We start from the raw sequence: 21,502 nt of genomic DNA, 5'->3' as shown, positions 1-21,502 counted from the left end.
GTTTATTGAAAGAAAAAAATAACTTGATGGTGGCGCAGTGGATAAGGCACATGCCTTTGGTGTGAGAGACCCGGGTTCGAACCCTGAGCAAGAAACTTAACCCTATAGTTGCAGAGGCGTGCGACCTCTGATATATATAGCAATTGAAAGTCGCTTTGGATAAAAGCGTTAGCTAAATGAATAAATGTAAATGATTGTCCTAGTTATATTTTGCACTCTAACCTTTGTCTTTAAGAAGTGTAGAGACTGCCTCACTACTTTCTCATCTTATCTGTCCCTAAAATCCCTGTCGAACTCCAGCTCACACATTTAATCTCGCAATATATTCCTCTCTAAATTATCTTTTTACACCTCATTTTATAACATGCTCAACTTTTTCAGTGACGTTACAAATATCACATCTGAAATGCATTTTCCCATTTTAAAAAGGGTTCATTTAAGTCCGGTATGTCCTAGGCTTAACCTTGAGAAAACCACTTCTTCTCTTCTGTAATTTCCTTTAAAAGCCTTCACTTTTATCGAATTCTGCATTGTAATGTTTCCCTTTGCTGTCTGTGTCCCATTTTAATCTGCCACGACTCTCCGTTCCTATTATTGATTTGACCTCACCTTTTCCAAAGGGAACTTTCATTATTTCTTTATCCATTCAATTCAATCAGTGCGATCATACGTGCTTTTTCATTGTCCTCCACACCAACATGAGTTGGAAGCCAACAAAACTTTACAATAATTACAATTCTAAACAATATCATTGATATTTCCTTCAATAAATCATCTCTTTTTGTTTCACTTGCACTCAGACTACTAAGGGTTTTTTATAGTTTAATCATTAGTCCTTCTCTACACATTGAATCATATAGCTTTCTCAATATCAAAATACACTATAATCATAACATCTTTTGTGCTAATAGCTTTTTCTGCCTCATTACCTCATTTCATAAGGTATCTATCGTAGATCCTTTGTGTGAAAGCCAATTCGATCTGCGCTTATCATTCCTCTTTGTTCTAAATAATATGACAATCTACAAACTATTACCTTTTCCACCCATTTACACAAGAGATGCAATTTCCTGTATTATCTGGGTTTTTGCCAGGCTTAATAAAAGGTAATATCTGGGCACTTTTACTCCATATCTTATTAAATAAACTTTTGTCAGGCATTTCATAGCACACTAATAGGTCTTGTCCTGAGCCATATACCCACTTTTCTCTAAAGCCATTTTCAACCCAATTAGTGTGAAGTCCATGTCAAGAGAAGAATTTTTACTATACTTTTTCTTGATTATTTCTGGAAATTTCCTTATCATGTCCTCTTTCCATTGTTTGGGCATTTCATCTTAAGCCTAGTTCACTCTACATGATTTTAAAACGTCGGGCTGAACTGTGCGGTTCACACTACATGACTTGCTCTCTGTGAAATCAGAAGTGTTGAAGTTGTTGAGCTGTTCACACCACACGACACAACGTGATTGATCCACAACAGGAGGTACCGCACTACACACTGTTAGACCTTACCAGGTTTTTTACAGAAAAAATACTGGCAACACTGTTGCCAGTAATTTACTGTAAAAATGCATTAAAACTAATAAGTTGTATTTTTTAGTTAACTTGAGTTTTAGTGCATTTTTACAGTAAATTACTAGCAACAGTGTTGTAAAAATGCATTAAAACTAATAAGTTGTATTTTTTTAGTTAACTTGAGTTTTAGTGCATTTTTACAGTAAATTACTAGCAACAGTGTTGTAAAAATGCACTAAAACTAATAAGTTGTATTTTTTAGTTAACTTGAGTTTTAGTGCATTTTTACAGTAAATTACTACAGTGTTGTAAAAATGCATTAAAACTAATAAGTTGTATTTTTTAGTTAACTTGAGTTTTAGTGCATTTTTACAGTAAATTACTAGCAACAGTGTTGTAAAAATGCACTAAAACTAATAAGTTCTATTTTTTTAGTTAACTTGAGTTTTAGTGCATTTTTACAGTAAATTACTAGCAACAGTGTTGTAAAAATGCATTAAAACTAATAAGTTGTATTTTTTAGTTAACTTGAGTTTTAGTGCATTTTTACAGTAAATTACTAGCAACAGTGTTGTAAAAATGCATTAAAACTAATAAGTTGTATTTTTTAGTTAACTTGAGTTTTAGTGCATTTTTACAGTAAATTACTAGCAACAGTGTTGTAAAAATGCACTAAAACTAATAAGTTCTATTTTTTTAGTTAACTTGAGTTTTAGTGCATTTTTACAGTAAATTACTAGCAACAGTGTTGTAAAAATGCACTACAACTAATAAGTTCTATTTTTTTAGTTAACTTGAGTTTTAGTGCATTTTTACAGTAAATTACTAGCAACAGTGTTGTAAAAATGCATTAAAACTAATAAGTTGTATTTTTTAGTTAACTTGAGTTTTAGTGCATTTTTACAGTAAATTACTAGCAACAGTGTTGTAAAAAAGCACTAAAACTAATAAGTTGTATTTTTTAGTTAACTTGAGTTTTAGTGCATTTTTACAGTAAATTACTAGCAACAGTGTTGTAAAAAAGCACTAAAACTAATAAGTTGTATTTTTTAGTTAACTTGAGTTTTAGTGCATTTTTACAGTAAATTACTAGCAACAGTGTTGTAAAAAAGCACTAAAACTAATAAGTTGTTTTTTTTAGTTAACTTGAGTTTAAGTGCATTTTTACAGTAAATTACTAGCAACAGTGTTGTAAAAATGCATTAAAACTAATAAGTTGTATTTTTTTAGTTAACTTGAGTTTTAGTGCATTTTTACAGTAAATTACTAGCAACAGTGTTGTAAAAATGCTTTAAAACTAATAAGTTGTATTTTTTAGTTAACTTGAGTTTTAGTGCATTTTTACAGTAAATTACTAGCAACAGTGTTGTAAAAATGCATTAAAACTAATAAGTTGTATTTTTTAGTTAACTTGAGTTTTAGTGTATTTTTACAGTAAATTACTAGCAACAGTGTTGTAAAAATGCATTAAAACTAATAAGTTGTATTTTTTAGTTAACTTGAGTTTTAGTGCATTTTTACAGTAAATTACTAGCAACAGTGTTGTAAAAATGCATTAAAACTAATAAGTTGTATTTTTTTAGTTAACTTGAGTTTTAGTGCATTTTTACAGTAAATTACTAGCAACAGTGTTGTAAAAATGCACTAAAACTAATAAGTTGTATTTTTTAGTTAACTTGAGTTTAAGTGCATTTTTACAGTAAATTACTAGCAACAGTGTTGTAAAAATGCACTAAAACTAATAAGTTGTATTTTTTTAGTTAACTTGAGTTTTAGTGCATTTTTACAGTAAATTACTAGCAACAGTGTTGTAAAAATGCACTAAAACTAATAAGTTGTATTTTTTAGTTAACTTAAGTTTAAGTGCATTTTTACAGTAAATTACTAGCAACAGTGTTGTAAAAATGCATTAAAACTAATAAGTTGTATTTTTTAGTTAACTTGAGTTTTAGTGCATTTTTACAGTAAATTACTAGCAACAGTGTTGTAAAAATGCTTTAAAACTAATAAGTTGTATTTTTTAGTTAACTTGAGTTTTAGTGCATTTTTACAGTAAATTACTAGCAACAGTGTTGTAAAAATGCACTAAAACTAATAAGTTGTATTTTTTTTTAGTTAACTTGAGTTTTAGTGCATTTTACAGTAAATTACTAGCAACAGTGTTGTAAAAAAGCACTAAAACTAATAAGTTGTATTTTTTAGTTAACTTGAGTTTTAGTGCATTTTTACAGTAAATTACTAGCAACAGTGTTGTAAAAATGCTTTAAAACTAATAAGTTGTATTTTTTAGTTAACTTGAGTTTTAGTGCATTTTTACAGTAAATTACTAGCAACAGTGTTGTAAAAATGCACTAAAACTAATAAGTTGTATTTTTTTTTAGTTAACTTGAGTTTTAGTGCATTTTACAGTAAATTACTAGCAACAGTGTTGTAAAAAAGCACTAAAACTAATAAGTTGTATTTTTTAGTTAACTTGAGTTTTAGTGCATTTTTACAGTAAATTACTAGCAACAGTGTTGTAAAAATGCACTAAAACTAATAAGTTGTATTTTTTTAGTTAACTTGAGTTTTAGTGCATTTTACAGTAAATTACTAGCAACAGTGTTGTAAAAAAGCACTAAAACTAATAAGTTGTATTTTTTAGTTAACTTGAGTTTTAGTGCATTTTTACAGTAAATTACTAGCAACAGTGTTGTAAAAATGCACTAAAACTAATAAGTTGTATTTTTTTAGTTAACTTGAGTTTTAGTGCATTTTTACAGTAAATTACTAGCAACAGTGTTGTAAAAAAGCACTAAAACTAATAAGTTGTATTTTTTAGTTAACTTGAGTTTTAGTGCATTTTTACAGTAAATTACTAGCAACAGTGTTGTAAAAATGCACTAAAACTAATAAGTTGTATTTTTTAGTTAACTTGAGTTTTAGTGTTGCCAGCAGTGTTGCCAGTATTTTACTGTAAAAAACCTGGTAAGGTCTAACAGTGCACGAGTTGACAACAACTCTGTCACCCAACGATTCTATCTTGTCTACAAACCACGTTTGTAGATGAACCGGAATTGACGCAAAACAGCATGCGCGGCAATACCCAGCGAAGAAGATGAAGAACACAACGCGAATATGTACGTCAGATAGAAACTAGTGCTGTTTGTGCGATGATTTGCTCTGAGATAAAAAATACAATAAATAATTAAATAAATAAGATTTATCCACTGACCTCAACCCATGCATTTCTCTGATTGGCTGGAGCTCATGACATCACTGAGGTTGAGTCGTTCGACAGCTCTAGATATTTTTGTGGGCTCAGCGACGCGTCTGTGAGCGTCTTCGATGCGTTGTTGGCTCTTTACTAACAGATTGGCGAGCGTTCATCGGCCGCTAATCCCCCGCGAGTTGCACGCGATAACACCCTGGCCTGTCGGCGAGCTCAACGATTTAGCGACTTCCCTCATGTATGCTTGTATACTTCTTGCCCAAATGATCTGCTTACTGTACATCCAATTTTATTTCTCTACCAATAGAGGAGCTGCATTTTCTCCACGAATTCCTCTTGGACAATGGGATTATTTTCTGTGCAATATTTCTCTTTCTTTGATAGTCATTCAAATACTCTTGACTCAATTGCTTCCTTAAAATAACATCCATTCATTGTGCTTTTAGTTAATGTTAAAATCACTGCTTCTGCACAGCTGTCTACACCACCCTCCATCCATATTGTTTCAGTGGACTCTTTATTCATTCATTACCTTTCATTCACATACATTACTCATATTTCCTGAGACCAATGTAAGGTATATGAAACTGAGTTTCTTTTAACATCCACTCTCGTGCCTCTTCTGTCATTAAGACTGCAGACAAGTGATCTCTCATCCATTAATCTTTAACCATTTCTCCATTGCAATCGATCTATGTGATCGACTCCCTATAGATTTGTATGGGAGTTAAAGCCACACCCTATTTCTCTTCTATCAAAACCTTTCTGAAATCCATTTAAAATATTTGCAATTAATAGCATCTTACAAGGATTGTAAAAATATATTACTTTTCTGGGTAACACTTTAGAATACAGTTCCATCGCTAATGAATAACACAGGAACAAATGAGAAATGCAATAGTAACTAACAAAAAACTCATTAGTAAGAAATATATGAGGTTGAGTGGTTCAGAAACAACAGAGAGCTGGATCTAAATGTAGTTAGATGACATTTATTAACAAAACGTAACAAAAGTCAATCCAAGTATAGAAGACGAATGCAAAAACAGAAAATTCAGAAACAAAGGGAAAACTACAAAACATGGGGCAAAACAGGAATTAACATAAAAGTCCACACAAGACTAGGGAAAAACAAGACAGGAATCATGGCAATAGGACTGAGGTAATTCAATATTAACTTCTCTCTTTTTCCATATCTCCCAGAGGACTACTAAGAACTACTACACAGATTCATAATTAATGAGATTAATGCATCTAAAGTAAAGATCATGACTGAAATATTACCAAAGGAATTACTAATTATTTGCAACAGTATTCTAAAGTCAGCGGTGTGAAGTATTTGAGTAAAGTTAGTTACTGATCTTAAAGGGATACTCCACTTTTTTTTGGAAATAGGCTCATTTTACAAACTTAAACAGTTAAACTGTTGAGTTTTACCGTTTTTGAATTCATTCAGCTGATCTCCGGTTCTGGCGGTACCACTTTTAGCATAGCTTAGCATACATCATTGAAGTGCACAAGACCATTAGTATTTCTCCCAAAAAAATGACCAAAGTGTTTCGATATTTTTCCTATTTAAAACTTGACTCTTCTATAGTTACATCGTGCACTAAGACAGACAGAAAATGTAAAGTTGCGATTTTCTAGGCTGATATGACTACGAACTATACTCTCATTCCTGCGTAATAATCAGGAAACTTTACTGTCGTACCATGAGTGCATCAGGCGCAATGTTATGACGCAGCGCCTGAAAATAGTCCCCAGCTTCTTCTAACGTGACCGGGACTAAGTTTGTGTAGTCATGGCGCCTGCTGCACTCATGGTACGACAGTGAAGTTTCTTGATTATTACGCAGGAATGAGAGTCTCCATAGAGTTCCCCCAAGGCTCGGAGTATGGAGCCACAACTCGGCTTACTTTTCGAGTTACATCCAGTCAAAGTTGAAATTTCAAACGGTCATATCTCTGGAAACAAGTTGAGTTGGGGCTCTACACACCCGGTCTAGGTTGGGGGTCTCCTAGAGGTCCCCCAAGGCCTGGAGTATGGAGCCACAACTCAGCTTATTTTTTTAGGTACACCCAGTCAAAGTTGAAGTTTTAAACAGGCATATCTCTGGAACCAAGCCGAGTTGTGACTCCATACACCCGGTTGGGGTCTCGCGCCCGGCTCTACACCTGGTCTGGGGGGGTCTCCTAGAGTTCCCCCAAGGCCCGGAGTATGGAACCACAATTCGGCTTACTTTTCGCGTTAAATCCGGTCAAAGTTGAAATTTCAAACAGGGATATCTTTGGAACCAAGCTGAGTTTTGTGTGTGTGTGTGTGTGTGTGGGGGGGGGGGGTCTCCTCGAGGCCCCCTAATGCCCAGAGTCTTGCGCCAACTCGGCTTATTTTTTGAGTTACGGCCGTAAAGCAAGTCAAATTTGTAGTTTTCTTATGTCTCATTATTAGAACTACAGAAACGCAACCCACTCTGGCAAACTTGCATGTGGTTATAGCAGATATAGGATTGCAAAGCGAATCAAGAAGTGCCTTTCACCCTTTTATGACTTGATGAATCACTGATACAATTTTGGAAGCATTATTTTAAGGTACAAAATGTTCTTTAGTGTTACTTTAAGGGCTGCCTCAATCGTAACATCCGTTCAGGGCAATTAAACGTTTGTTCCCTAAAAAGTTCCACAATGCACTATGAAAACCAGGAGCTTCGATGCCCACAGATGTTCCCCTAACGGAAGTTCTGAAGCGCAAAACTTAAACCATGTGAGCCAACGCACTACACATAATGTGATTTATATTTTTTAAAATACAAACAATTATTTTAGTATATTTCAGCATAAACGTACATCGCCAAACAAGCTATTGAGTATAATCTTCACTTTTTTCCTAATATATTTGATCTCCAATAACTCTCTCACGGTCACAATAACCCTCTACAATTGTCTTGATTGATTATATCACTTTTTCTCTGTTGCTTCGTTGCCACATTCCCAATCTTACAGATGAAAGCTACAAAACTCTTCTCTTCCATAATCAGTGTATCCTCATTCATCTTTTTGATCCATGGATTTATTTCTGTTTGCTTATGACTTATTGTGTGAGATGGGATTTCTATTGAATGTCTTCTTGAGTTAGAAACCAAAGCAGAATCTGTCTAGATCAATTTCCTCCACTTAAAACAAAAACAAAAAACTGCATCAGCATATGAAACTTGGTTAGTTCATTTGTACTTCTGTATCTCTAGCTTTCCTTTGAACCAAACATACTCCAAAAGCAGGACTGTGTTCACCACAAGTTCCAACACCTGATTTGAGCATCTTTACCACACTTGTTGTCTTTCCCATCTAGCACACTCCCTAAAATCATAACCCGAGTAGCCCACTCTTACTGTATTTGCGTAGGCATTGCCCTTTTAAACTCCAGGAGTACTGACAGGCTATCCCTTTCTTTGCATTTGTAATCTTGTAGATTTCACCACCTTTCCCCCTTTCACTTCTCGAATTATCTCATCCATCGTCTTTGTTAAAGTTATATAAATGACACATTTAAGCTTCGCTGCATTTCCCAGGGATGTGTGCATTAATTCTTTCTCTGTTGAATGTTTCAGCACGGAGGAATTGATCTCTTCACAGTTTATCTTCAGCAAAAATCAGCAGCCTCCTGTCCCTTTGATATTTATCAAACTTGATTGTACCCCTTTTTAAAATAGCTTTTAACAGCTTTAGTGGGTGAAAGTGCAAAAAAACTTATTTGAAAGTTATCATCGCTTTCCATTCTGTTTGTTCATCCTCGTCCCTCACACTTGTCTTTTCAGCACTAGTTTATTTTTTTGTTCGTGCCATCTCCAATCCTAGAGTTAAACTTTCAGAACTACTAACTTCTATTTTTCCTCTTTCTATTTACATCCTGCCAAAACATATCCTCACTATCACCAAACAGTAAATAAATAACAATAAATCATGCGTAATTACATGCAACTAAACCTAAACCAAACCCAGAAGCAATTTATTGTACAGTTCTGTTTCCCATACCATTTACTTATTCAAATTAATTACAATAACTAGGTAATAACTACACACTAAATCTGTACCTATCCCTAACCGTAACCCATGTAGGTAACCAGTACACAGTAAAAAAACATGTACGTAAGTGCACGTACTGTTAAATAACCTGCAACCCCAAACCCTATTCGTAACCCTGTTTATATTAGGTATATGTTGTTAATTTATATTACTCAGTACTTTAATATACTATATAGTTACACTGTAACACAGACACCTTAAAATAAAGTGAAAGCATTTTTCCCTTTGATATTTGTCACTTTGATGAGTGTCAGCTGTTTTTGGTCTGTTTGAGGTCTGTTTAAGGTTGGTTTGAGGTCTGTTTGATGTCTGTTTAAGGTCTCTTTGAGATCTCTTTGAGGTGTGTTTGATGTCTGAGTTCTCTTTGAGGTCTGTTTAAGGTCTGTTTAAGGTCTCTTTGAGGTCTGTTTAAGGTCTGTTTAAGGTCTCTTTGAGGTCTGTTTGAGGTCTGTTTGAGTTCTCTTTGAGGTCTGTTTGAGGTCTGTTTAAGGTCTCTTTGAGGTCTGTTTGAGGTCTGTTTGAGTTCTCTTTGAGGTCTGTTTGAGGTGCCTTTGATGTCTCTTTGAGGTCTGTTTAAAGTCCATTTTAGGTCTGTTTGACGTCTCTTTTAGGTTTGTTTGATGTCTGTTTGAGGTCTGTGTGAGGTCTGTTTAAGGTCTCTTTGAGGTCTGTTGGAAGTCTCTATGAGGTCTGTTTAAGGTCTGTTTGAGGTGTTTTTGATGTCTGTTTGAGGTCTGTTTAAGGTCTGTTTGATGTCTCTTTGAGGTCTGTTTAAGGTCTGTTTGAGGCCTCTTTGATGTCTCTTTGAGGTCTGTTTAAAGTCCATTTGAGGTCTGTTTTGAGGTCTCTTTGAGGTTTGTTTGATGTCTGTTTAAGGTCTGTTTGAGGTCTATGTGAGATCTCTTTAAGGTCTCTTTGAGGTCTGTTGGAAGTCTCTTTGAGGTCTGGTTGAGGTCTCTTTGAAGTCTGGTTGAGGTCTCTTTGAGGTCTGGTTGAGGTCTCTTTGAGGTCTGGTTGAGGTCTGTTTGCTCCTCAGGTGGTTTGTTTGTTTTGACATGACAGGCTGTAAAGAAACAGTCTGAACACCTTGTAGGATTTATGCTATTCATCGCATGAACCCATGTACTGATTTGTGTTTGTTTGTGTGTATTCAAGCTGCCCCTGCTCAACAGACATGTTTTATGTGATCTGCTGAGCATCCTGGCAGTATCTCTCTGTGGCAGCATGTCAGGAAGCCAATGTGAGACAGCGAGAGATAGAGCAAGACAGCGAGAGACGGGGAGAGAAGGATTCCCACCCTCCCACACATCCGTCTGTCTCAGTGTATCACAGTGCTCAATATTGACAGTTATTATTACAGAAAAGCTATATTTATATGCACAAGTGTTTAAAAGCAGTCAAACAGAATAATTGTATAAACATTATCCTGTAGCCTGTCCAAGAAGTCTAGAATCGTTACTGCATGTTGTAGAGAAAAAGCATAGTTTTCCCCAATGTAAATGCCCAGTATTTAAACGTGAAATTTGTCATTTCTGTGCCACTTTCTGTACCGAACGGATTTGCAAAATTCCCAAACACAGTTATGGCCCTTTCCTCTCTGTCCCCATTTGTCCACCATTGCTTAGACATTGTCCGTCCCTAAACTCACGCCATTGGTTAAGCCAGAGGTTGACAAGTCGGCTGTTCAAAAATGTTCAATATTTAAGAATGTCACAGAAACACAGTCAGCATTTTTATGTGCACACAAGCATGATGGTTATAGAGAGAAAGCTGCATGCACGTTTGCATTTACTGTGTTGCATTATACACATCCCATTTCACACTGTCCAAACTCAAGTTCACTTATCATGCTCACATCATCCGGCTTTACGAATATGAAGAACGCTCTGTGAACATGACAAATGACTGAAATAAAAAAGCATTCTGAACAAACAATCTGACACTTTTAATATTACCGTTTTCAGAGACCAGGGCAGTGTCGCGGTCTGGTGAGGTTTTGATAAGCAGGCAAGACGAAGATGATGCAATCAAACAGTTCTTTATTAACAAACTAAAATAAATCAGAATACAGACACAGGCAGAAGATTACATTAACCAAACTTCACTCACACGACAAGAACCTTCAAATGAACAGAGAACAGAGGAACTTAAATACACAACGATCAATAAAGAGCATAACTGTGACAGGCTGTCACAGAGATCTCATGATATTTTTAAAGGGAGTAGAATCATTTTCTGCATACAATTGCATAAAAATCATGGCTTCGCTTTATTTTCATGGTCCCTTTAACACATTCTGTTTATAAGTAGCCTAAGTAACATTGCACTTGCATGTATACTAAATCTCTGTAGATTGTTAATAAAAGTATTAATATTAATAGGTAAGAATAAATTGACATGTAGTTGCAAAGTTATAGTCAACAGAATGTTCAAAGGAGATCATCAAAATAAACTGTTACCATTACAGCACCTTTAATCATGAATATAGCTTGACATATAGACCATGATACTGGGTATCACATTCATGTTTCACATTCATGCACCCTGATAAACATAAATAAATAACGGCTTGTCTCGCACATCATTCACACTTATACCTAGACAAATGTACCGTCAAGCTTGTCCTGAAATGACTTTTTGGACCATATACAAGTAAATTGGATTCCTTTAAAGGGATAGTTCACATTGAAATTAATTTTTAATATGTTTTAGCCTACCTCAAGGGCATCCAAGATGTAGGTTTCTTTCTTTCCGCAGTAGTTTCAATTGCGATATTTTTAGGTCAAACCGTTCGTGTCTGTCAGTCATATAATGGTAATGGTATAATATGGTCACCACCCCAAAGAGCATGCACAGAGAAGTCCAAATTAAACATGATTTAATGACTCGTAAATGTAAGTACACATTGATGACCTAAGACACGAAACGAGCGGTTTGTGTGAGAAAACGAACAGTATTTATATCGTTTTTACCTCTTTTAACCACAGCCACGTCCAACTGATCTGCGTTTTCTCACACAAACCGCTCGTTTCGTGTCTTAGGTCATCAATGTGTACTTGCATTTACGAGTCATTAAATCATGTTTAATTTGGACTTCTCTGTGCATGCTCTTTGAGGTGGTGACCATAGACCTCCATTATATGGGTGACAGACAAGAACGGTTTGACCTAAAAATATCAAAATTGAAAATACTGCAGAAACAAAGACACCTACATCTTGGATGCCCTTGAGGTAAGATAAAACATATAAAAAATTTATTTCGAAGTGAACTATCCCTTTAATACGTTTTCTGCTACAGATTCCCCCCCAAACTGCTAGAAATGCAGGGCATTACATTTTCTGTGACTATGTAAGGATGTGAACATTTTTAGAGGCAAGCACTGTTTCATTTATAATTGGTCACTTGTTGCTAAATATTTGGCCAAGACCGCCTAGTTCCACATTGCATAACTTCGGTACTGCAAAAAGAGATAGCCTCCCAAAAGTGTCTTTAAGAGACAATACAAGGTAAATGCAGTTTTAAAACCCCAAGAAACACACCACAGCATTTTGTTAGATAAAAATATCCTACGTATAGTGAAGAGTTATGAGCCTTATCTTTCAACCTTCAAAAGACCCATTTTCTGTGGTAGCACCGTCACTGGAACTATATTCAGGCTGTTCTTGTCGATACGCTTCAAACGTGAAAAGATCAGAAATTTTTTGATTATTTTTTATTGTTTATTTATTTATACATAATAACCATTTAAAGTGTATTTAATTACTCACATTACTTATTTTGGAGTTGAAAATGTTTTTTTTTTGTTAAATAATATCTTTCAAACAACATCTGCAGTATTCTAGCGAATTATTCACAAACTGAATTATGCAATATCCAATTTCGTTGTTTGTGGTCGTGGTTGCGGACGATGCAGCAGACTTCTTCATAATTTGAAACTCTTAACTTGGACTTCACAGCACTCTAATCCAGACACCTGAATAAATCAACTAGCTTTAAAATGCTGAAATTGCCAGAATCATGAATATTTTCTGCCAGCACAAATAGAAAATGTACTCAAACATCTCTTTTAAATAAAATTTCCATTCACTGCCGTTTTGAAAAGTGAAAAAAGTGACATGTGAAAGCCAAGTTTGTCCACTCCATTTAAACCATCCAAGTTAGTGCACACACTACCATATATATTAAACTTATCTAAGCTGTCCAACATTTGCATAATATTCTACCTAGACATTTCACTCACGGTAAATATGTCCACATGTGCTATTAATGTAGAGTAGACTGACAAACACAAACAGCAATCTGCTCGAACACACAATGCATAAGTAATGGTGTCCTTGTTGACCATATAGTGCAAATATTCAGTGTGAAGGGTGAACAAATTATATAATAGATATAATAACCGTTTGACCTTTTGGCTGCATAACATCCATCAAGCATTTTCTGTACAGCACTTGCACAAAATACCTGCAGAAGTGTTCACTATTTTTGCTCCATTCCTTTAAAAAAATCGTTTAGGCGCAGAAATATTCTTGGAATTAATCAATCAGTCGTGCCAAAGACAGAACATTCTTGCATCCTGATCAACTTTAAAATGACTTTTTCTGTCAATGATAGCAAGCTGAGGCAACAAAGCAGCCCCAAATCATGACGGCTCTTCCACTATACTGCCTTTTTCTCCACTCTTTGCATTTTGTGTTTTATGTCCAGACACATATATGTCCATAAATGTTTTTGCCAGTTGCAGTTGCTCTTTTTCACACTCAGGATGTGCAGCTGTTGTTGTTTTTTTATTTATTTTTTTGGAGATCATGTTTTCCTCCTTGATGTTCTCCTGTGAACATCATTCTGGTCTCAGTGGTTTATCTGTCATAGAGATGTTAGCACATTCCACAGACATTCAGTCTTTAACTCAAATGCTTCGTCCAAACTTACGGTATACTAGGTACTACATTTGGCCAACAGTTAAAAAAGTATGTTCTATATCAACACTCACCTAAAGGATTATTAGGAACACCTGTACATTTTCTCATTAATGCAATTATCCAATCAACCAATCACATGGCAGTTGCTTCAATGCATTTAGGGGTCAAGACAATCTCCTGAACTCCAAACTGAATGTCAGAATGGGAAAGAAAGGTGATTTAAGCGATTTTGAGTGTTGCATGGTTGTTGGTGTCAGAGTATTTCACAATCTGCTCAGTTACTGGGATTTTTACGCACAACCATTTCTAGGGTTTACAAAGAATGGTGTGAAAAGGGAAAAACATCCAGTGTGTGGCAGTCCTGTGGGCGAAAATGCCTTGTTGATGCGAGAGGTCAGAGGAGAACGGGCCGACTGATTCAAGCTGATAGAAGAGCAACTTTGACTGAAATAACCACTCGTTACAACCGAGGTATGCAGCAAAGCAATTGTGAAGAAGCCACAACACACACAACCTTGAGGCGGATGGACTACAACAGCAGAAGACCCCACCGGGTACCACTCATCTCCACTACAAATAGGAAAAAGAGGCTACAATTAGCAAGAGCTCACCAAAATTGGACCGTTGAAGACTGGAAAAATGTTGCCTGGTCTGATGAGTCTTGATATCTGTTGAGACATTCAGATGGTAGAGTCAGAATTTGGCATAAACAGAATGAGAACATGGATCCATCATGCCTTGTTCCCACTGTGCAGGCTGGTGGTGGTGGTGTAATGGTGTGGGGATGTTTTCTTGGCACACTTTAGGCCCCTTAGTGCCAATTGGGCATTGTTTAAATGCCACGGCCTACCTGAGCATTGTTTCTGACCATGTCCATCCCTTTATGGCCACCATGTCCCCATCCTCTGATGGCTACTTCCAGCAGGATAATGCACCATGTCACAAAGCTCGAATCATTTCAAATTGGTTTCTTGAACATGACAATGAGTTGACTGTACTAAAATGGCCCCCACAGTCACCAGATCTCAACCCAATAGAGCATCTTTGGGATGTGGTGGAACGGGAGCTTCGTGCCCTGGATGTGCATCCCACAAATCTCCATCAACTGCAAGATGCTATCCTATGCTAACATTTCTAAAGAATGCTTTCAGCACCTTGTTGAATCAATTCCACGTAGAATTAAGGCAGTTCTGAAGGTCAAACACAGTATTAGTATGGTGTTCCTAATAATCCTTTAGGTGAGTGTATATAGTATGAATGTCTGTAGCATGAATGAAATTAGAACATTCCGCCATGTTGTCATTGTCATGTGACCTAGCATCTGTTGCGTTGCTACACTTCCATTCATAAATCCTCTCCTCTGGCCGTAAGGGATAGTAAAGTGTCCAGTGTTTGCGAATCTCTCCGGAAATAGTAGGTCATCCAGGTCATTTTCACCTTCTCTTTTATGAATACTATCGCAGAGCAGTTCTTGTGAATAGCAAACTTAAAAATGTCTACGTTTTTTTTTTTTTTTTTTCAAATATAAATACAGTGCAGAGTGGCTCTTACAGACACCTCCAATCTCGGCTCATTTCTTAAGGGTAGTTTAATTCTGACACTAATTAGCTTTTACACAAGTCATTAGCGTATAGAATGACATATTGTTTCCTGTTTTAACTGTACTGTACTATGACAGAATAATTAAACACATATCCACTAACAAGTAATTCTGAATTTATGCTACCTGAATAATATTTCTCTCTTCAGTGCTTCTGTTCTCCCCTGAGGATTTTGGCTTCTCATTTTACTGTATTGAAGCTAAAACAAAACAAAGCTAAGGAAAGAAAGCCCAGTCTGTCATCTTTTTCTGTTTGGCCATGATATGATGAATAATTTCTGTTCACCTCATAAAGCCTGCCACATAAGTTATTTAAATTTATTGTAATCCGAAATATATTGAAGTGCTCTTATTGAATATGAATGAGAAGGCAACACACCTTTAAAGGCTGAGAAATACATGATATTATTTAGATTATTATTCCCCAGTGTGTTTATATGTAGATATCCTGGAAAAAAAAGGTTAAACAAAAGCATATCTTAAACCTAAGACAAGTCCCAGTGTCACAGTCAGCATATTTGCAGAGACGATACATTATGTACATAATAATCTCTTCAGAAGTGAGTTTGTGGCTCACAATCCCAACAAATTATGGACAAGACTATCAGTATGTAGAAATATTTTCAAAAAGTTGTCCTCAAAGACAAATACCAAACTAAGCTCAGACTATTGCTAAACATTTTCTAAATTGTCATACATGTTTTATTTCATTTTGTGCCAGGGCCATCCACACAATGCTGTCTTGTATTTTTGCCTGCAGTGACCAAAAAAATAAAATAAATAAATAAAAAAATCCAATTTCCAAAGTGAATAACTGAGCAAATAAAGGCGCAGTATATTTGTATGTTTTCTCTGTGCTCTTGTTTTTTATAATTTGCAGCGAGTCTAAAACCGGTATGCTGTTCTATAATGGTTTGTATATTTTACATGTACATTTATGCATTAGGCAGGTGTTTTTATTATCCAAAGCAACTTGCATTGAATTTAAGGTAGGCTATAACTTTAATCAATCCAATCAGCGTATTCCCTGGGAAAATCCACCTTATTTTTCAGATTTCTAATTTATTAGCCACTATAGGTATAAGTGTAGTAAACTTCCTGCTACAAACCTAGGGTGTGTTTCCCGAAAGCATCGTAAGCCAACTATGGTCGCAAGTTCTGTCGTTATGAGTATAGTTAAACGAGTCGGCGTTTTCCGAAACCATCGTTTCATTCGCAAACAGCATCGCAGAGTTGTGTGTTTGGAGCGACAGATCTCGAGCTGTGGTTAGAAAGAGTTTATAGATTGCATGACATGTGGACTCAATAAATCCTTATCTTGAGCCAAATAAGCAAGCTGACACCGTTTTTAAAGACTGCGCTTGTGCGAACGTGCTCTACTATGTAAGAACGTGCCTATGATTGAATCTGGAAATAAAGCAAAATATCTGAGAAACATTAGAAATATTCCTCAGATGCCATGTCTGTAATTTATATAAAAGCATCTAGCATTAATTCGATCTCAAACAGTTTCATTAAAAGTAGTTATTACCCCACTATGTGCGTGACGTCATAAACCACAGTGGTTGAACAACCAATTTGCGACAATAGAGTTTCCGGAAACAGTCGTGACTAGATTTCTTCAACGATGCATCAAGCTCGCTGCTTCACTACCATACATCATTTTAATTACGAATCATTCGCAAGCTGGTTGTTCCTGAAGGAGGGCTCAGTATGGATCAGGTTCGTCCTCCTCCGAATCACAATGTGTAAGTATTATTAATAATGTTTGCTGTTATGTTTTCTGTAGCATGCACAATATAGTTATATTGTGTTGTGTGTGTTGTGCACACTCCGCGCAGCTTCTAACCTGGTAAAGTTAGCTTTGATTGCCATTTTTCAATGAATGTCTGGTGAATGTCGAAATTACCTCCTAAATGACTCAGCCAAATATGACTTCGCTCTATATAATAAGCACTGTCCCTCAAAAGCCGCCGCAATGTGAGTTTCGGCGGGAAAGCTCGCTCTTGACGGAGACGCGAGTAAGGGACCGTGTGGAAAGTGCACTTTTTTTTGACACGTTTGTTCATACACTGTATACAATTTTCAACACTTGACAAGCTATAATCCTGGTTATGGGCGATCCGTTGCCGACAATCTCTGCCTACGGTTTACCAATAACAACTGACTGGGTCATCTGACCAATCGCCGCAGATTCGCGTCACTTGGGAAAATTAATCGTCGAACGAATCATTTGGAAGTCTTTGAGCAAATCAAAAACAAAAATAGCAACATTTCAAATGCTATGATAGGGGCTCTTTAAATCTTTTGACAAATTAAAAGACGTAAATTCCATTTGTATGTATTCTAAATAAAAGGCACCGGTTGTACTGAATGTCAGCTTGCTTATTTTGCTCAAGATAAGGATTTATTACGTCCAAATGTCATGCAATATAGAAACGATGCCTCTACCCACAGCTCGAGAGCTGTCGTTCAAACCACACAACTTTGCGATGCTGTCGTTGCAAATGTTCGTTGGAACGATTGTTTCAGGAAACACAGAGTCGTTGAACTATGCTGATAACGACCGAACTTGCCACCATAGTTGGCTAACGATGCTTTCAACCCAGATAGCAGACTGACATTGAATCAACGTGGAAATATGACATCGAAACAACGTTGATCTGACATTGTTTTGCTCATCGAATTAACGTTGAATCAACGTCAGACGCGTCATTCTTTCAAAACTAACGGAAAATCAACTTGAAATCAACGCGTTGTTTCAACGTTATGAAAGCAAACCAATTTTCGATTTTCATTTAGCTTTGAAGAATGCCGCGTCTGACGTTGGTTCAACGTTAATTCGATGAGCAAAATCAACGTTGTTTCAATGTCATGAGAGACGTCGTTTCCACGTTGATTCAATGTCAGTTTGCTGTCTGGGAAGAAACACACCCCTGGTTATGACCACAAATTAAAAGAATATGATAACGAATAGGCTATCAGTTTGCAATATCTGGCAGTAAAGGGACTGTTTTTGTGCAGCTAAAACACTGGAACTGGAAGCGGCTGTCACTGAAAGCCAAGTAAAACATGCACGTGTCCACTTTCATGTTAAAAATAAAGTAAATAAGTCTTGGATACTTTATCTTCCACTGTTGGTCCTCTGTGACGATCATTGAATCCCACTCGACCATGATAAACCACTCACCGAACACTTTATGTTGAAATGTGTGCGGCAGGGTTCGTCAAATCCAAGCCTTAAACCCTGCTCAAACTCACCTTCAGGTCATTATAGTAAAACTGCTTTATAGACCATTTCACAAGATGTAAACAACACTGGTCCAGAAGCACTTCCTGTTTCAGTTTTTTAACACTACATAAAAGCTGGGATAAAATACAACCAACAGAACATTTAAAACCGAATCAAAAAGTTAAACAAACATCTTTAAGATGTTATGTGAAATAAAGAAAACGGTTACAAACTGAAACAGGAAGTGTTTCTGGACCAGTGTTGTTTACATCTTGTGAAATGGTCTATAGTAAAACTGAAGGCAGTGTATGTTCTCATCCTCTCTTCTTCTGTCTAGGTTCACAGAGTTCCTGGAGCCTTTTGAAAGAGTTATCCAACCTGAAGAACTATGGCTTTACAAGAACCCTCTGGTGGAATCAGACCACATCCCGAAGAGAGTCATGTTTGTAAGTGCACACCATTCAGGGCAAATTTAATCATGCTTTCCAGTAAGGCTGGATTGCTTTAACTCCAGTTTTAACAGTTTAACATGATGCATGATTGTTCATTAAGTTTCCAGACGGCTTTCATATTACTGCTGAGGAGGAGCTTCAGACACACACTAGGCACATTTTCATTATTTCACACTGATTTCATAATAGTTTGATGGGTTCAATATGATATGAACACTGCTGAGGGTGTGCATGTCTGTAATTCCATTTGTTAACAGCGTTTAATGGCTTGCACTCGCATATTATTACAAAAAGCAATAATCATATTCATAAAAACATCCAATATAGTCATCTCCAAGAGTCTGCCTATTTTCCTTACTGGTCTTATTCAATAACCACTTGTGTTGGTGTGTCGTTATCAAATTCTTTTCAATATCATTACACTACGGAGCCCCTCTAGTCCCACTTTGGTAAAAAAAATTAATTATAACTATCTTGTGGCCTCAAGATAGTAACTCGTGGCCTCAAGATACTAACTCGTGGCCACAAGATACTAACTCGTGGCCACAAGATACTAACTCGTGGCCTCAAGATAGTAACTTGTGGCCACAAGATACTAATACTAACACGAGCTATCTTGAGGCCACGAGTTACTATCTTGTGGCCACGAGTTAGTATCTTGTGGCCACGAGTTACTATCTTGAGGCCACGAGTTACTATCTTGAGGTCACGAGTTAGTATCTTGAGGCCACGAGTTAGTATCTTGAGGCCACGAGTTAGTATCTTGAGGCCACGAGTTACTATCTTGAGGCCACGAGTTAGTATCTTGAGGCCACGAGTTAATATCTTGAGGCCACGAGTTAGTATCTTGTGGCCACGAGTTAGTATCTTGTGGCCACGAGTTACTATCTTGAGGCCACGAGTTACTATCTTGAGGCCACGAGTTAGTATCTTGAGGCCACGAGTTAGTATCTTGAGGCCACGAGTTACTATCTTGTGGCCACGAGTTAGTATCTTGAGGCCACGAGTTAGTATCTTGTGGCCACGAGTTAGTATCTTGAGGCCACGAGTTAGTATCTTGAGGCCACGAGTTACTATCTTGAGGCCACGAGTTACTATCTTGTGGCCACGAGTTAGTATCTTGTGGCCACGAGTTAGTATCTTGAGGCCACGAGTTAGTATCTTGTGGCCACGAGTTAGTATCTTGTGGCCACGAGTTAGTATCTTGAGGCCACGAGTTAGTATCTTGTGGCCACGAGTTAGTATCTTGTGGCCACGAGTTACTATCTTGAGGCCACGAGTTAGTATCTTGAGGCCACGAGTTAGTATCTTGAGGCCACGAGTTAGTATCTTGTGGCCACGAGTTAGTATCTTGAGGCCACGAGTTAGTATCTTGAGGCCACGAGTTAGTATCTTGTGGCCACGAGTTAGTATCTTGAGGCCACGAGTTAGTATCTTGAGGCCACGAGTTAGTATCTTGAGGCCACGAGTTACTATCTTGTGGCCACGAGTTAGTATCTTGAGGCCACGAGTTAGTATCTTGTGGCCACGAGTTAGTATCTTGAGGCCACGAGTTAGTATCTTGAGGCCACGAGTTAGTATCTTGAGGCCACGAGTTAGTATCTTGTGGCCACGAGTTAGTATCTTGAGGCCAAGAGTTAGTATCTTGTGGCCACGAGTTAGTATCTTGTGGCCACGAGTTAGTATCTTGAGGCCACGAGTTAGTATCTTGTGGCCACGAGTTAGTATCTTGAGGCCACGAGTTAGTATCTTGAGGCCACGAGTTAGTATCTTGAGGCCACGAGTTACTATCTTGTGGCCACGAGTTACTATCTTGTGGCCACGAGTTAGTATCTTGAGGCCACGAGTTAGTATCTTGTGGCCACGAGTTAGTATCTTGAGGCCACGAGTTAGTATCTTGTGGCCACGAGTTAGTATCTTGTGGCCACGAGTTAGTATCTTGAGGCCAAGAGTTAGTATCTTGAGGCCACGAGTTAGTATCTTGTGGCCACGAGTTAGTATCTTGTGGCCACGAGTTAGTATCTTGAGGCCACGAGTTACTATCTTGTGGCCACGAGTTAGTATCTTGTGGCCACGAGTTAGTATCTTGAGGCCACGAGTTAGTATCTTGTGGCCACGAGTTACTATCTTGTGGCCACGAGTTAGTATCTTGTGGCCACGAGTTACTATCTTGAGGCCATGAGTTACTATCTTGAGGCCACGAGTTAGTATCTTGAGGCCACGAGTTAGTATCTTGAGGCCACGAGTTACTATCTTGAGGCCACGAGTTAGTATCTTGTGGCCACGAGTTAGTATCTTGTGGCCACGAGTTACTATCTTGAGGCCACGAGTTACTATCTTGAGGCCACGAGTTACTATCTTGTGGCCACGAGTTACTATCTTGTGGCCACGAGTTAGTATCTTGAGGCCACGAGTTACTATCTTGAGGCCACAAGATAGTTATAATTATTTTTTTTTACCAAAGTGGGACTAGAGGGGCTCCGTACT

General features: G+C 37.1%; 1 protein-coding gene across 3 annotated transcripts in view; it reads left to right on the top strand.

Annotated features, from left to right (window-relative positions):
- The window catches only part of plpp4 (phospholipid phosphatase 4), a 113,645-nt gene that overhangs the window by 51,521 nt on the left and 40,622 nt on the right, over window positions 1–21,502 (top strand). For all 3 annotated transcript variants that reach the window (XM_039690663.2, XM_039690662.2, XM_089117319.1), the window contains exon 2: window positions 18,901–19,009. In XM_039690663.2, coding sequence (XP_039546597.1) covers window positions 18,901–19,009 — 109 coding nt within the window. The remainder of the gene's footprint in view (window positions 1–18,900; window positions 19,010–21,502) is intronic.

The sequence above is a fragment of the Pimephales promelas genome, chromosome 11 (assembly GCF_988280905.1).
Source record: "Pimephales promelas chromosome 11, fPimPro1.hap1.1, whole genome shotgun sequence".
NCBI lineage: Eukaryota > Metazoa > Chordata > Actinopteri > Cypriniformes > Leuciscidae > Pimephales > Pimephales promelas.
Note: the sequence above shows the minus strand (reverse complement) of the source record. Positions and strands in the feature narration are given on the sequence as shown.